The sequence below is a fragment of the Gymnoscopelus braueri genome, assembly GCF_963280865.1.
Source record: "Gymnoscopelus braueri genome assembly, chromosome: 3".
NCBI classification, from domain to species: domain Eukaryota; kingdom Metazoa; phylum Chordata; class Actinopteri; order Myctophiformes; family Myctophidae; genus Gymnoscopelus; species Gymnoscopelus braueri.
The window spans coordinates 16,417,508-16,435,686 of record NC_137612.1 but is presented as its reverse complement, the minus strand read 5'-3'; the positions used below and the strand labels follow the sequence as shown (position 1 = coordinate 16,435,686).

Below are 18,179 nucleotides of genomic sequence, written 5' to 3'. Positions count from 1 at the left end.
TCTGGCAACACTGACTTTCTACTGTACGCCGTGCTAGCAGCAGCTAAACCTGCTAACCTCGACTGGCGTCAATAACAATCCACCTACATTGTTCTTCAAAACACGGACGTCGAACCACCAACACAACGCCGCTTACATTTAGACAGAGAACGGCTAAAAAAATAAGTTCTAGAAAAAGGCTGGTGTAGTCGTGGCCGCCATGGCTCTGCAGGGCCCAGAGGAACTTGTTGAACAAGTGGAGGAGCCGGAGGAGGACCTCCTCACGGACCAGGAGGAGGACGGCGGGGGGAGCAGCAGCATCTCCCCGGCCGAGGAGATCACGTTACCGGGTGGCCCTGGAGGAGACGAGGAGCCCGAGGAGCCCGTGTTCCTGCCCTGGGACCGCTTCTCTGCCTGGGTGCACTGCATCTGTGTGGTGGGCTTCGACCTGGAGCTGGGCCAGGCTGTGGAGGTACAAGTTCCAGCCACATACATGCTATACTCAATGATAACATAGCCCCTACGGAACCTCTCCCTCCGCTAAGTAGCTCCGAGATGAGGTCCCTCTTTAATTCCTGCCGGCTGCGGTTGACATTTTCGCACATTTTCCAGTTTTACATGTTTCTTAGGGACCAGTCGAAATTTACATAAGGGGGGGCATGGAGGAAATGTATGTGCCCTGATCTAAAATGCCATGACCCTCCCTTTGACAAAAAAAAAAAATCAATGACCCTCCCCAAGTGATTACAAAAAAAAGAGTAACCCTCCCCGCCTAGAAGTGTCACGATATATTGTGTCACGATATAGCCTATCGTGGTATTAAAATGTGATGATAGGTATTGTCATGATGTCATACTGTATCGTAATATTTTTTTAATTGTTTTTTTAAAACAAAAAAAACACTTCTTTTTTTTTTGCCGGTGAAAGTTAGGAGTTTTTACTGTATGATATGAAATGTAAAGCTTATCATAATCATAGTAATTATTAATCATGTCCTCCATCATATTCAAGGTATTTTGGAGAGAAATGAAACAGACTCCAGTCAGTCACTTTCAGTTTAAAGCACTGCAGAGGGGAGGTGTTGTGTGTCAGCTGATGCTCGTTGACGCTCGTTAATGTGACATGCATCTGCACTCTCAAATAGGCCTACATCTAATCTAAGATTGTATTATACTGTATCTGGTATTATAGATGTTTTTTAGCTGTTGGAAATAACTAGGCTGCACTTGGTTGGTAAAGTCCAGATGACAAAAATATGAGGTTTGTGGAATTTATAGTTATGCAGTCTTATATTATATTATATTTGTTATGTTAGTGTCTATCTGTCCTCTGAAACAATGGGTTTATAGTTAGTGAGAACTTCACTTCTCCATTAAGCTTGCACAAATGTATTTATTTGTGTACAAAGCACTTTGTAATTGTTTCTAACTTGCTTTATAACGTTATTTATAAGATGATGGCCAATGTTGATGATACATGAGAAAAGAACATTAATGATATATCATATCGATATCATGCCCAACATCATGTATCGTATTGTGAAATTATTGACACCCCTAACCCTCCCCATCAAATACAACATGACATTTAAAACTGATATGTCCAATGTTTTGCTTTCCACATTGATTAGAACATTGCTGTAGTGTAGTCAGTCTTGCTAAATGCACAGTGTATCTGTAGTAGTGGTAGCAGAATGGATAGTGTTCTCATCTTACATGTGGGAAACCCATTGAATCCTGGTCAGATTTAAGAAAGTTGAATATTTGGTAACCAGTAGTTTAAAACTTTTGTCACTCTGCCCTTTTCATTATCAACTACAGTGACTACAACTACACTGTTGCCTACATAAAACAAATTAGGCTATCAATTATGGCCTGATGCTTCTGGTTTTACTTGTGGAGCTATAGGCATCTATACACAACTGTCCATATAGATCCACATTAATCACATGCACAGAATTACTTCAAATGATTATGAATATCCAGTTATAGTAGGCCTATTTATAATGCATCTCTCCAATAACGCCTGTTGAAGTTTTGCTTAATTGTTCAACCACCATCGTTAAGACGCTGAATAGATTTGACTGGGTCGTTCACACTCGCTGTGCGTTGATGGCTTGTTAACGACCGTCATTGATTCTAAATAGACAAGGTGTTACTTGATTTGAATTCTTTGTATCCTTTGAAATGGAGAGGGATCATTGACCACTGTTCTGCTGTACTAAAAAACGGACTATTTTATCAATTCAAAATTGCATGACCCTCCCTTGGATTCAAAGTAAAATTAGCTGACCCTCCCTTGGACCAAAATTAGAAAGGCATGACCCTCCCCTATTTTCCTCCATGCCCCCCCTTATGTAAATTTCGACTGGTCCCTTACCCCTTTCTGCACATCGTATCCAAAAAGCAAAGCAATTGCGCCACTCTCTCAGATGTTTTAAGTTCTAGCGGAACATAACAGCTTCCAACGTGTTGAAGAAAGTATTTAATTTGCCTCGGTTTTCATCCGGTTACATGTTTTAAGACATTGCGCAAGAGTTGCGCCCGTTGAGATAACATTACTGATTACCCTACTGGTCAAATGTTGAATTGCATCTTCTAATGCAAAATATTATGGAACCGGATGAAAACCGAGGCAAATTAAATACTTTCTTCAACTCGTTGGAAGCTGTTATGTTCCGCTAGAACTTAAAACATCTGAGAGAGTGGCGCAATTGCTTTGCTTTTTGGATACGATGTGCAGAAAGGGGTAAGAAACATGTAAAACTGGAAAATGTGCGAAAATGTCAACCGCAGCCGGCAGGAATTAAAGAGGGACCTCATCTCGGAGCTACTTAGCGGAGGGAGAGGTTCCGTAGGGGCTAATGATAACAGTGCTTTTAAATGAGTGCTTAAATATTGTGCGATTTGCACATGACAATAAAGCTAATTAAACGTGAACTTTACATTTTTGGGAGAGGGAGGAAGACCTTTAAGGCATACACACCGTAGGTGTTGATGGAGGCTAATCTAATCCTTACTGAATGTTACAGTACTGAATAACAATGGTGGAAGAAGTACTCGCATTTTTACTCGAGTAAAAGTATCAATACCTCAATGTAGAAATACTCCGTTGCAAGTAAGAGTCTGGTATTCAAAATGTACTTAAGTAAAAGTATATAATAGTATTGGCATTAAAATATACTTAAAGTAAAAGGACTCATTATGCAGAATGTCCCATTTCTAGTTTTCAAAAAGTACAGTTCAATACAAGGTCTGCTAAACCCAAGAAAGCCTATGGCTTCTTTCCATTGGGGTCCTTTGTACTCATTTAACCGAACAGGCTCACAGCCTCACATGCGACGCGTTGTGAGCTTGTAGATCGGCTATTTTCAAATAAATGGTTAATGTATGTTTAGTAATAAAAATACAAATATGAAAAGTAACTTAAGTTTTGATGATTGTAGTGAAGTAAAAGTACAATATTTTCCTCAGATCTAGTGGAGTAGAAGTAAAAGTATTAAAAATAGTAAAATACCTTACTTTACACCACTGCTGAATAACTAGTAGACTGAGTTTCTTTTAGATACTCGAGTAGAACAATAGATGTGCTACTCACAGCTGCTGCTTGTGTGCTGCAGTTTTTATTCATCCACAGCTGCTGCCTAGCAGCTACAAACTTGTGACCACCACCAACTAAGTGAACGTAATAGGCTAAATAGTTAAAATTTAAAATCTGTTTTGGTTTTAATCGAGGTGTTATTCGCAACATCAATCCTACAGGTCCAAGTAAAACTGATAGAATTCTAAACTGATATCTGTGTCACCACCAATGGTTGAACAGGAGTTGTATGGGGGCCATTACTTTTCTTTGTCTTGTGTTTTGGATGGTCTGGGGTCATTTAAAGTCCAACGGTCTGATGTCATTACAGAAACTAGCTGTAGTTACTCTTGTAGGCTTGCAGAGTTCCAGTGATAAACATACTGTTGTGTTTCTATAGGTTATCTATCCACATCATTCGAAACTGTCAGAGAAAGAGGTGAGTTGACCCACTGGAAGTCATACTGGAACAACGCTACTTTGGTGGCTTATTTATCTGTGTGCAAATGTTTGTTTTGTTTGTTTTATTTTCGATATGGCTTCCCACTATACCTTCAACGCTACAAATAAATATATGCACTCATGATGTTGTAATACAATTCGGATAATAGTGCTCAGCAAGCTAGGTTATGTTTTACTGTCACATTGTATCCAGATGTGTCGTGTGTTTGTTATTAAGAACGTTGTAACAACTTGTAATCTTTTTTTCCAGAAAACGAGTATCTGCTATCTATCCTTTCCTGACTCTAATTCAGGTGAGTTCCTTTACTTCTACGTGTTACTACTACTGTAGTACTACTGCTACTACACAATTGAAGCTCTTTTATTTCTTTACTAATTCCAATGGAACTCCTGACTGTTAATTGTATGTATTGATAGTAGGAGAAAAACAGTAGGAAAGCTGAGAGGGGGACATTGTAGGAGAGACAGACGGTACAAAAGCCAAGAGGGATACATTGTAGGAGAGACAGACATTTACAGTAGGACAGCTGAGAGGGAGACATCATAGGACCGCACTCTCCACCGCACCGGCGGCGGTTAGTGTTGGAAAGCGTCTGTTGCCGAAAATCTGCTGTTGAAGGGGCGATGGATGAACTGTTTTGCGACGGGTCACAAGTTGTAGGGAAGCATCGAAAGCCCACCGGGCATGCTTTCGACCGTCGGATTATAGCAGCGGGCTTGTTGTTGAAAAAGACATCAAGCCATAGGCTATTTTTAGCACCATAGTCTGTTGGTGTCGGCTCTCATTTTTTCCACACCTTCCAACCGACTGATCTCCCGACCTCATTCGACTGCCAGTCTGTAGTAAACTGTAGTAGTCTGTTTGGTGGAGAGCTACCTTTAGGAGAGTCAGACACTATGAAAGCTGGGAGGGAGACCATGTAGGATACTCAGACAGTACGAAGGCTGAGTCGGAGACATCGTAGGAGAGACACTGTAGGGAGACAGTGTAGGAGATAGTTGAGAGGGAGCCAGTGTAGGAGAGACGGATATTAGGAAAGTTGAGAGGAGAGACATCATGATTATCATAATGTGCAATGCTGATTATTTATCTTGACATTTAGTTTTATATGAATATTCCTATTTATGTTTTTATGTTTGAATTTGGACCAATAGAGTGGCACTACTAGTTTTGTTGTATGCTGAGCTTGCAATGATAATAAAGGCTTCTGAGACAGAATTAAGGATACAGACAGAAAAACTTTGAGTGAGACTTTGTAGGAGAGACGGGCAGTTGAAAAGCTGAGAGGGGGACATTGTAGGACACATACAGGAGAGAAGACTCTTGGGGGATCTGATCCCAGACTTAGACTAGCACACTTGATTTGGTTCAAAGGTTGGGTGGGTGTGTATGTTGACAGCACTAGTTTATTGTGTAGGTGTAACTAGATTGTAGATGTTTTCTCTTCGTTTTAAAATAAGTCAGACGCACTGTAGACGGTGTTTATCCCTCCTTCCTGAAAAGATACACACACACACACACACACACACACACACACACACACACACACACACACACACACACACACACGCACACACATCCTAGAGCTGTCAATGAATGTTAAAAATGGTCCCATCACTCACAACACCCAGTGACCAAAGTGAAGCCATTCAAGTGACTAGAAAGATAAAATATACTTTGGTCTGAGACCCCCCTGAACACACCTTAAGAGTGCATAATATGTATGTTTGTGTTACACAAACTCTCTCTTTCTCTCTATTAGCTGATATGTCACACCCTGTCTGTTTACATCAGTGATACAAGTCAGTTTAGACTGACCTGTGTGTGAGAGAATGAGAATATACCTTGAGGTGTTTCGTTATTTTCTTATCTTGCTTTCGCTTTCTTCTTGCACACACACACACACACCTCACTGATACAAAATTCTAACGCACTCATACGTACAGATACACACTCACATACTGTACAACCTCTCATAAATATGCACACGATTGCAGACGTGTACTGTTACTGTATCACTTTCATCACAACCACAACAGAAGTGTGTGTGTGTGTGTGTGTGTGTGTGTGAGAGTATAAAGACAGAGAATTTGTGTGTGTTGTGGAAATGTCCAGGTCAGTCACATTGAGGTGACGGCTGATTGATGACTCAGCCTCTGTTGCCTGTTTCCTCTGCTTCCTCTTCCTGTTTGGACATAGCATTTTGTTGAAGGGAACCCTTGATCCAGCCCTCTTGACCTTGTTTACACACACGCGCACACAAATAGTTGTTGAATACTACTATCTATCAATATGTTACTATTAAAGGTTTTTGTGTCTTGAGTCTGAGAACAGTTCATACAGGAACATAAATTACAACTTTTAAATAGTGACAGATTATATGTAGGATTACTCGCTGTATTTAAATGACTGATGAAGACATTTGTCAGGTTAATGTGTCCATATGAACAGAAACGTTATGATATGTTGGAAATTAGTATGCGTTTTAAAACTCTCATTACTCCGTTGTTCAATGTTTTTAATGTGTCCATGTTTCCGTGGTGATGGTGTGTTGTTCCAGGTTGCCTGGGAGACACACAGTTCTGCTTCCGTTTCCGCCAGGGTTCCAACAGGAAGTCGTCCCTGGGCTGCTTCCTAGAAACGACCGACAGAGACGCACCCGTCTGTCTGAAGGTCAGCACACACACACACACACACACACACACACACACACACACACACACGCACACGCCTTCAGACATAAAACACCAAATTCCTTCAGCCTGAGGTAACGTTTCCCAACACTCACACAAACAATGCGCACATGGAAACAAAATGCAACACACATACACCACACACACATAAATGGTGCATTTACATAGCGCCTTTATCCAAAACGCTTTTTTAATGTGCATTACATTCAACCATTCACACACCCATTCACACCGACGGCAGAAGAAACCATTGAAGGCACCAACCTGCACATGGGGAAAAGTTCGGGGTTCAGTGTCTTGCTCAAGGACACTTCGACACTAACTCAGGGCGAGCCGGGGATCGAACGGGGAACCGTCCGTTTTCCCCAAGCGGCCGCTTGGCCATACAGACTAGCACCCTGCATGGCCAAAGACTCCATTTTACTATTTTTAGCACTCAAAATTATTATTTATTCTCTCTATGGCCATTCCGGCGCTCCATGTGCTAAAAGAACGCTAACTGGCTGACTTAGAAAAAATTATAAAAGAAATCTGTTGAACTGTGTATGGTGGTCATCATTCTGCGTTTATTGTGTCGTAAAGAAAAATAATCACATCCATTGTTTGTAGTGGTAACTAATCAATACTCTTCCAAAATGCGTCTTTTCCACATCATTGGTAACTTGCAGGAGTTAACTTCTCCCTGATGCGCTGCATGGTCAACTGTGAAATGTAAATGCACGCATACGTGCGGACAGTATATATTATATTTCTAGGTAACTGACAGGTGAATACACAGTGGTTGATGAGTTACATTACAAATGTAAAAGGTTTTGAGAAATGAATGATTTCTGACAAACTAGTGGTTCACAAAAAAGTGAAAGTATATTACCAGTGAACACAACATGCTTGGTATATGTACACAGTGAAAGTAGAGAACATAAATGAGCCCAATGAGTCCAACTCAAGCCCATTTTATTAAAAATAAAAAGTTCAGCGTGTCATTGTATTAATGACCTTTTAATACAGACAACCAGGTACTATTAGAAAGACTGTAAAGTGTGTGTTTGTAATATAATGTTGATATATTTTGTGTAAAGAAAGAAAAAATAAATAAACATATTGTTGAAAAAATAAATAAAGACTGTAAAGTCAGTTATGAAACATAAAATGCATGCTGTGATGATGATGAAGTGTGTGTGTGTATGTGTTCCAGAGAGACCAGGGCCATTACTATGGGTATGTGTATTTTCGTCAAGTGAAAGACAAGACTCTGAAAAGAGGATACTTTCAAAAGGTTGGTATGATGAAATATTGTTATACTTGTAATTTACAAACTTTGCCTTAAACGTTAAATATTATTATGAATAATAATACTCTGTTGAACACAATTCACACAATTGAAACAATTAACTACAGTGGTTCCATCTCTCCTCTCTCTCTCTCTCTCTCTCTCTTAGTCTCTGGTGTTGATAAGTCGGTTGCCCTATGTGACGTTCTTCCACTGTCTGTTGAAGATCATGGCTCCAGAATACTTTGAGAAGCTCGAACCCTGTCTAGAGGCTGGTAAGTGTGTGTGTGTGTGTGTGTGTGTGTAGAAGCCAGTCCGTCCGTCTCTCTCATCTCTTCCTGCCTTTGTTCTACCTGTATTTCTGTCTCTTTTCCTGTCTGTCTCTCTAATACATGTATTTGAAATGTATTGGTATTTGGTTGTTTATCTTGGTGTGTTTTTTGATTGACAGCCTGTAACGACATTGACCGTTGGCCAACGCCCCATCCTGGTCATGTCCTAACCCTTCCCATAATGGGCATAGTTATCAAGGTAAGACTCACACTCAAGCTCTCTCTCATGCACTCTCACTCTTGATACTAAGATAAACAGCTGGACAGCAAAGAGGGTTACTGTGCGCGCGTAGTAGTAGATGTTTGTTCACTAATCCGTTGGTTACTGATGGTTGATGTCATGTGTTGGGTTTTGTATTTGCAGATTCGAACCCCAACCTGTTACGACAAACCAGGAACATCACAACTAGTCCAGTCTTCACAGGTGATTACAACACACACACACACACACACACACACACACACACACACACACACACACACACACACACACACACACACACACACACACACACACACACACACACACACACACACACACACACACACACACACACACGCATAAATAAATATTCAAACACACACACCAGTTATTGTAAAAGTTATTCAATGACCTCTCTTCTTACAGACTGATAGCTTGGTCTCTATCGTCCTTCCTACCATCCATGAGGTTGACCTGTTCAGGTGAGAACTGTTTATTTAATACAAATCTCCAATATGATGTTTTTTATTCATGCTGGCCAGGCTGGACCCTGATCTTTCTCACAAGAGGTGTTGGTTCACACGACACAAGAGAAGGTTTTTAATGCATCCTGCATTGACATTCTCAGTCACCTGGGGAAGAGTTGCTCTTCTTTTTTTCCTTACAATAAACGCACGAGCATCACAGTCATCTAAAGTGCACTTTCGACCACAGTTTCCATCCCTATTTACAGATGACTTTCCCATACATCAAAATGCAGAAGTTACTTTAGTCACTGTTCTTTTTGAAACTATAGCAAGTCTTTGTGAATGAAGCTCCTGCTGCCATCCATGCCCCAATAGTGAACACTTTTAGTTACTTACTCTGGCCATCTTGTTTTTCCCCCCCTAGTAGTATTGGTAGCTATAGGTTGCTAATAGTAGTGTCAGTTTACAATGTAAGCATTTAGCAGATGCTCTTATCCAGTAACAGTGGAAGTAGCAGTTGTATAGCACTATTAGTATTATAATTAATACCATGAGTAATGGAAGTAGCACTAACGGTAGTATAGCACTACTATTATTATTAGTAGTAGTAGTAGAAATACAGTTGGCGTGCAGTAGTATTAGTAATAATAGTAATGGTATCTGTTGTGTTGTTAAACACAGCTCAATGGATCCATTATAACTTTAGTTTGCTACCCTCTGCAGTCTGACTGTGGTACTGCAGTGCTTCTGTTTACAGCCTGTTGTGGCTGCCATGACAACCGAATCTCTCTTTGGATTCTAGCACAGTAAAACAACACCAGATATATATATACATTTGTGGATAATTAAGTAAATATTGTCTCCGTTCTTAAATTCCATTCTATTCTGTTGTGTTTTGTCAGTACTGGACATTTCATTTTCATAAAGGTTACTGACTGAGACATACTGAGACGTGCTGTCATGTTCTGTGTGTGTCCAGATGTTTCTGTCCAGTCTTCTTCCATATCCAGATGTTGTGGGAGCTCGTGTTGCTAGGGGAGGCACTTGTCGTCATGGCGCCATCACCGGCAGAGTCCTCAGATACTGTGCTGGCATTGGTCAGGTGAGCAGGAGGGGGTGTGGTCAGAACCAGACACACAGAGTTAATCCAGGTTGCACCAGAGACATGGTGTGCTCAGAGCCACTTGAGGAAAGGTGCAAACCTTCATCAGATATAAGCAATTGTGAACAAGCAACACAATTCAGGTACAGAGATAAAGACAGTTAGTCTAGGTTGTACCTGATACTCACAGACAGAGTTAGTCCAGGTTGTGCCAGAGACATATAGACAGAGTTAGTCCAGGTTGTACCAGAGACATGTAGACAGAGTTAGTCCAGGTTGTACCTGATACATATAGACAGAGTTAGTCCAGGTTGTACCTGATACATATAGACAGAGTTAGTCCAGGTTGTACCTGATACATATACGGTAGACAGAGTTAGTCAGTTTCTTCTGACACATCAGTGCATCCACGGCAACGCTCCTTCCTACCTCAAGGAATTAGTCCCCCTACAAACCTCAACCCGCAACACCCGCTCTTCAAACACATACCTCCTCAAAACCCACAAGGCAAAGCTTCGTACCATGGGCGACCGGGCTTTCTGCTCGGCCGCCCCCGAACTGTGGAACGCCCTCCCTGTCCACCTGAGAGCTCCACAGTCAGTTGATTGTTTTAAGAGAGGACTAAAGACCTACCTTTTTAGCAAAGCATTTTTATAGCTGGTTTTCTGCCCCCATGTTTTTAATGTTTTTAATTCTTGTTTTCTTCTAGTTTCCTAGTTATTGTTTTATTTTACTGGTGTGATGTTTCTGTTTTTATGCAATTGCCTTCTGTAGCACTTTGAGATTTCCTGTAAATGAAAAGTGCGTTACAAATAAAATCTATTATTATTATTATTATTATTAGTCCAGGTTGCACCAGAGACATATAGACAGTTAGTCCAGGTTGTATATGATACATATAGACAGACTTAGTCCAGGTTGTACCAGAGACAAATAGACAGAGTTAGTCCAGGTTGGTCCAGAGACATATAGACAGTTAGTCCAGGTTAGTCCAGAGACATTCAGTATATAGACAGACAGTCCAGGTCGGACCAGAGACATACAGTATAGCCTAGCTTCATTGAGTGACTGTTTGTAATTCTATTCACCAAGACAATAATGAAAGCAATACATTATATGTAGTAATACTGTGTGTGTGTGTGTGTGTGTGTGTGTGTGTAGCTGCATCTCTCCCCTGAGGTACTGTAGTGATTTCAGACCGTACTTCACCATCCATGATAGTGAGTTTAAAGAATATACAACCAGAACACAGGCACCGTAAGTAACACACACCTTACAACCAGATTATAAATGTCTATTCCACTGGAAATCATGTATTTTATTGAACAATAAATATATGTGTATATTGTTTTAACTTTCTTCTCTTGCTCATTCTCTCCCTCTCTTATTCTCTCCCTTTCTCTCTTATTCTCTCCTTTTCTCTTTCTGTCTGTCAGTCCATCTGTTATTCTAGGAGTGACCAATCCGTTCTTTGCTAAAACCCTCCAGCATTGGCCACACATCATACGCATTGGAGACATGACGCACTCGGGTAAATACTTATTATCAGTACTAGTACAGTAGTTTTATTATTTGTAGTAGTACAGTAGTAATTATTAAATATTAGCAGCAGTAGTAATAATAGTAGTAATACAATAGTAATATTAGTAATATTGTAATTAGTTAATAGTTGGATTTTTAACTATTTTCTGTCTTCCATCTGTCTGTCTGTCTGTCACTGTCTGTGTCCCTAACTGTCTATCTGTATCTACCTGTCTGTCTGTTAGGAGAGATGACCAAGCAGACGAAAGTAAAGAAACTTAAAAACTTGAAGACTCTCGACTCCAAACCAGGTATCACTCTACTGCTGGTTTTCTGTCTGTCTCTCTTTCCTTCCTGTTTGCTCTAATGTGTCTTTTGGCCAGTACCAAATACTGACCCCACAGTTTTGTGTGTGTGTGTGTGTGTGTGTGTGTGTGTGTGTGTGTTACTCTAGGTGTGTACACAGCGTACAAGCCCTTCGTGAACAAGGATGAGGATATTATCAAACAGCTTCAGAAGGTACAATCTAACTCTAACACTCACACACATACAGTCTTCCTTCTGTTGTTAGCATTAGCCATGCTATAACTGGATGGATATTGGACATGGGGCCCTATTTTGGCCGGTGCCTTACCCATTATCGCTAAACTTCTTTGCCATTTTTTACTAATAATAATAAAATAAAATAATTTTCAAATAGTTCAAATAGCCAATCTACAAGCTCACGTGTCGATGTAGTTTGGCTAGTTGAACTACTTGAAAATGTTTTTAAAAATAGTAAAAAATGGCAAAGAAGTTTAGGGATAATGGGTAAGGCTCATAGAAAGGAATGCCAGCACTTACTTAAGTCCATTTAGGCTCTTTTTTTATTAAGTCATAGCTCCCCAGCATACAGCGTCAAAACCGGACGTTTCGGCCCAGAGGCCTTCTTCAGCGTATAATGACATCACACTGTTTTTGTGTCACTTATAAAGGGACCTTGGTGCACCGCACAGAGCGGTCCGGGTAACACCAAAATAAGACAGTCATTTTTTAACAGTCATTTTTTAACACAAAGGGTCACCATAAAACAGAAAATAAGTATAAAGAAAAAAAGAAGAAAGAAAAAAGAATTATTACCTAGAACACAATTTTTTAGCAGTAAAGCGGCAGTTTTACAATCTTAGTCTGTGCGAGTCCCTCAGTACTCCTTCATAAAGACATAATGGGTAAGGCACCGCAGAAAATTGGGCCCAAGGTACCGTAACCGGCTTACTCGTCTTTTTTGGTTTTCCATTGGGCAAACGTATTACTTAGTACCTGGTAAATGTTTTGATATCACCTCTGTTGAGGTGGTTATATTTGATACATTATTGATCATTGTAATAGTTTTTTCATTGTATTTATTAATGAGTATTGATGTTCTCTTTCTCAGGGTATGCAGCAGAAGAGGCCCTCAGCAGCCCAGAATGCAATTCTCAGACGTTACTTCCTGGAACTGACTCAGAGCTTCATCATCCCACTGGTAACAGCCATTGAAAAATCTCACTCAGAATTTCCAGAACCCCACTTCCCCAGACCTGAAAAATAAACTGACTTCCGATTCGGGGTGTAATGTTGCTGAAATTGGTATTGGGTCATACCATGCTACAATACTCATACTACTCTGCATCATTGAAGCACACAGAAGCCAAAAACTGATACCCCTTTCACACAAATGTACCTACTTTTTTATGTTCTTTGTGTCCAAAATGTTGATTTTGAACTGATTCATTCATCAGCAATGATCGAATGGGATAATTTTAGGATAAGTCTACAGGGTTCAGTTGAGAAGCACCTGATTGCAATATGATTTAAATCCTTCTAAGAACTAACAGAATACAAACATTTTTGTAACTTGGGAATGTGGTCAATTTAATATAGTGGCCCACAGTCAATTAAGTATAGGGTTTTAAGTGGTTAAAATGAATACAAGTCCCCCAGGTTGGACAGAGTCAAAGATAACATAGTGCCATAATGCCATCTTGTGGTGGGGAAAAAGCCACTGACCGTTCAACCTCAGCCAAATGAGCCAATAGCTACAGAGAGTGGTCGGTCTGAATGGACCAGAGTTGTATCAGTCAAACATTCGGGACCACCGGGATTTTAAATAAATGCATGGTGACACTTCAGGTTTCAATTGGGGCTACCAGGTTTGTAACAAATGAGTACTACAACATATCGATATATCTACTTTACCAGTCAGCGCTAGCTCGCTATGTTAACCACTGGGATGATACTATAAACAAAGACGTCTTATCAATATTTATTGTTCTTGCCGCTTTGCTCTCTGCTTGCTCAGACCATAGCAGTAAATGGTCGTATTGTAGCTTTTGTAGCTGCAGTTGAAGCCAGCTCAACTTGGATTGTATATTTTGTACCCGCTACGAACGTCGGGCATCGCTTTGTTTGTATGCTTCATGTCGCTGGTTTCCGTAGCAAATGAATGGTAGCCTGTACCTTTGCAGCTGGGTGGGATGGGTTAAAGGGATTGTAGGCAACATTAAAGTGGTATTTCACTTTCAAAAAAACTTTTTGTAATTTTATCGTCTACTCAGGCTTTTGTGAACCCCCCAGACCGTGTTTAAGTTGCTTCATTCAGTATTTAGATATTTAATATTCATTTTATCAGACCCCTTCCTATACAAACCCATTATAACTTCAAACTCTATTTTTAACATGTTAGATTCATCAAAAACACCCGTCCTTGGTTCTGGTGACTCACCCTGACATCCTAATACGCGAGGGGGCCGTGTTTTTTCGATTACATTTTTCATTTATTTTATTTTATTTTTTTATTGTATTATTATTTTTTTTCCCAAAAAATATATTAAAAAGAAATGAAAAAAGTAATCGAAAAAACACGGCCCCCTCGCGTATTAGGATGTCAGGGTGAGTCACCAGAACCAAGGACGGGTGTTTTTGATGAATCTAACATGTTAAAAATGGAGTTTGAAGTTATAATGGGTTTGTATAGGAAGGGGGTCTGTCTGATAAAATGAATATCAAATATCTAAATACTGAATGAAGCAACTTAAAAACGATCTGGGGGGTTCACAAAAGCCTGAGTAGATGATAAAATGACCCAAAGTTTTTTTGAAAGTGAAATAACCCTTTAAGCCTAAATTTTAAGAATATTTATATATATATATTTTGCATTTTTTCCCCTCTATCAGCCACTATATAATGATGCTGGGGTGTTTTCCTGCATTGAAACACAGTCCTCTTTCTGAAATCCGTATTTTCCCTACAATTTATGTTTTTACATCCGGGTATCCGGGACGTAAATGCATGGACGCGCATGTGCGCGGAGGTGCGGTCTTTGACAATAGTTTTTTTTATTTTTTTTATCTCTGAACTCGCCTACAATCCCTTTAAATCTAAAGGACAAATTCAGGATTCATGTAAATGTACTTGGCAATACAGATGAGACAGCCGACCTCTTTACACTTCCCTGATCTTTCCCTGTAAATGTTTTTCCCCAATTGTCGTGCCTGATTTGCCTCTTTGTCTCCACTGAATTGCCACCCTGGTGTTAAATGACACCATTTCACACCTGGCAAATGCCCCCCTTCTCCCATGACAAGGCTTGTCAAGGCTTTCCACTGAATTGAAGTACCTGTGTGTGTGTGTGTGTGTGTGTGTGTGTGTGTGTGTAGGAGCGGTATGTAGCCAGTCTGATGCCCCTCCAGAAGAGTATCTGTCCATGGAAGAGTCCTCCTCAAATCAGAGCCTTCAGACAGGAAGACTTCATGAAAACTCTGGAGAAAGCTGGACCGCAACTCACATCTAGACTGAAGGGAGACTGGATAGGACTGTACAGGTACAGAGAGACACACACACACACACACACACGCACACACACATAATGGGGAAAGTATGTACAGTTGGAAGGGGTACAGCATTGTGTTAAACAGAGCTATGTCACATTCCAACGTTATATACATGTTGGCACGGGTATAAAGCTTTTTGAAACAAATAGCAGCAATCTTTCAGGATTTTATAGTCACTTTTGACAATAATAAACAAACGCATTTAAACCTTGAAATACACACAATACACATATGTATATATTTTACTGCTTTTAATTATGTTCACATAGCAGCACACGTCGTATATAAAATAACAGAGGACACAAGTGGCAGAGCCTTCTCCTGATTGCAAATGGTACCTTCTGTGTCTGGATCCAGCGATAGCTGTCTGTCCGAAGGAATGCTACCACCAATCTGTCCAATCCAATCATCACCACACACACTAGATATGATTGTATGTACACATCATACTAAAAAGATAAACAGAAACGGTGCTATTATTGAAGAACAAAATGATTGTGGTCTAATGTTTTCTCTGTGTGTGTGTGTGTGTGTGTGTGTGTGTGTGTGTGTGTGTGTGTGTGTGTGTGTGTGTGTGTGTGTGTGTGTGTGTGTGCGCAGGCAGTTCCTGAAGTCTCCTAACTTTGATGGCTGGTTCAGAAACAGACGGAGAGAAATGACTCAAAAATTAGAGGCTTTACACCTGGAGGCCCTCTGTGAAGAGGTGAGTAGAGAGAGATGACAGGATGACAGAGGGATGGAAGAGGAATGAGAGGGTGGTGAAGGGATGAGTGGAAGAGAGACAGATGAGGAAGAGATGAGACAAAGTGACATGGATGATATGAAGAGAGAGGGGAGAAGGAGAAAAGGGGAATAAAGCGAGAAACCGATGGAGAGGGAGGGAGGGGAGGAAGAGAGTGAGTGGGAGAAGATGGATAGCGAGGGAGGGATGAGAGGAAGAGAAGGTGAAATGAGAGTGTTGCAGGAGGAATGGAGGGGAAGAGAGGGATGAGAAGAAGATGGCTCTGGTCCAGAGCATTGGCAAGTTCAATCTAATGCTCTACCAGGAAATGTGTATATCCCATATACTGCAAAATGTGATGTCTAAAACTGTTGTGAAAATAAAGAATATAATTTCGCTACTCACAGAAAGAAAGGCAGTTTTATGATGCTGAAAGCCTGTTCTCTGTGGTGGGAAGCCTCTCAGAACCCCACCTTTTGTGTAAAACACATTTTGGCCAGAAAATATGTCCACCAGACAGAGATTCTTTTTTTTACCAAGTGCGACACCTACAGACCAGATCTGTAGGTGTCACACTTGAGTCCTAAGAAGACGGGATGGAGAAAAGTAGAGATTAATGTAGTACAACAGAATGGATGAGTGGCATCACTTCATGTACAGAGTTATAATATATTGTATGCTTGTGTGTGTGTGTGCAGGACTTAGAACAGAGGGTACAGAGACATACAGAAGTGGAGACTGTGGACTTGGTGCTGAAACTCAAAGACAAACTGGTCAGTATGAACCTCTGTCTGTGCATTATACTCAATAGAAACACAACGGGAACCCAATGGAAATGCAATTGAACACAATAGAATCAAACGTAGAAAGACAATTGGCTGTATGTTCATATGAGTGTTATTGTGTCTCCAGAGCCAGGCAGAGCGAGAACAGCTCCCGGTGCAACCAGGGACAGTGGCGAAGCTGCAGGCTCACATCGAGACCGTCATCCAGGCTTTACCTGAGGACCTGCAGGGCATCCTGCACAAACCACCCACACCATGACCCCGAACCCTAGACCCCTTGTAGACCAGCATTCCTTTCATGGTTCATGGGTCTGAATTGACTGTGGTCCCCATTATGAGATTAAATGTATCTCAGCAGGCCTTGTTCCTTTGGCGACCCAATTTGGCTCCACATTTGGTGATACGTCTCCACACTGGATCCAAGGATAACCCAGCGTCCGGCTCTCTTCTCCAGTGTGATGTAGACTCATGCAGAATGCTTCTGTCATGTGGATGGAGCCTATCGTCCGGTATTTCAGCTTAACATTAATAACTTTACCCCAGGGCTACTGACAGTGGGACAGAATTGTTATCTGTCTTTGTCAATAATAAGCAGGTGACACAGATATGTTATATCTGAAGATCAGTCAATAATTTGAAACCTGATTGATACCATTTTAATCAAGGTGCAAACGGTTTCAAGGGATTATGGACTGTTTAATCACCGTTGTATTTTGTCTTTACTGAGACAGACGGTATTTGAGCTGAGAGGGAACCGTAAGAGACATACAGTAAAAAAGGTGAGAGAGACTGTGTAGGGAGGGAAGACTGGGATCTTACCCTAGACCAGCAGGGGTCCATGTGTCGACCGCAGAATTTTAGTTGTTTTTGTTTTTAGCCACACAAGTAGACCCCTTGGCTCTGACCATGACCTTTTAACTCTTTTTAAATTAATTTATTTTTTTACTTTGAACTTGACAATAGGGCAGCTCCAGTCCAGCCTAACTCGACCTGGTTTTAATTATTAGGTTTGGCTTTCTTCAAGAAGTGCATTTCACCACACCTGCACACACTACAACTACGACGACAACCACCACCAACATTATTTCGGCTATCTCACACACATGCAACATAAACCTTTTGTTGAATGTCTGGACCAAGAAGTGCTTCATTTTATTAATATACAATAAGTATTGCTTAATGGACTTATTGAACTCAAACACCGTAAAGCACCA

The 18,179-nt window shown here is 40.7% G+C and overlaps 1 protein-coding gene across 1 annotated transcript; it reads left to right on the top strand.

Moving 5' to 3' along the window:
- Positions 1 to 17,888, top strand: dennd6a (DENN/MADD domain containing 6A). Its single transcript, XM_080424330.1, has 19 exons — positions 1 to 451; positions 3,959 to 3,997; positions 4,271 to 4,313; positions 6,582 to 6,694; positions 7,910 to 7,990; positions 8,154 to 8,259; positions 8,436 to 8,515; positions 8,681 to 8,740; positions 8,945 to 9,000; positions 9,965 to 10,087; positions 11,249 to 11,344; positions 11,524 to 11,618; positions 11,854 to 11,919; positions 12,063 to 12,127; positions 13,023 to 13,112; positions 15,286 to 15,449; positions 16,060 to 16,162; positions 16,879 to 16,953; positions 17,093 to 17,888. The coding sequence occupies exons 1-19, from the start codon at positions 200 to 202 to the stop codon at positions 17,222 to 17,224; spliced, it is 1,839 nt and encodes a 612-aa protein (XP_080280456.1). The 5' UTR covers positions 1 to 199; the 3' UTR covers positions 17,225 to 17,888.
- Positions 17,889 to 18,179: the final 291 nt, after the last annotated feature.

Excerpts from the sequence above, each read along its gene's own strand:
- dennd6a (XM_080424330.1), top strand. The coding sequence starts at position 200 with ATGGCTCTGCAGGGCCCAGAGGAACTTGTTGAACAAGTGGAGGAGCCG. Across the intron at positions 8,516-8,680 it reads TAATGGGCATAGTTATCAAG|ATTCGAACCCCAACCTGTTA; the intron begins GTAAGACTCACA and ends TTGTATTTGCAG. Across the intron at positions 11,619-11,853 it reads TGGAGACATGACGCACTCGG|GAGAGATGACCAAGCAGACG; the intron begins GTAAATACTTAT and ends TCTGTCTGTTAG.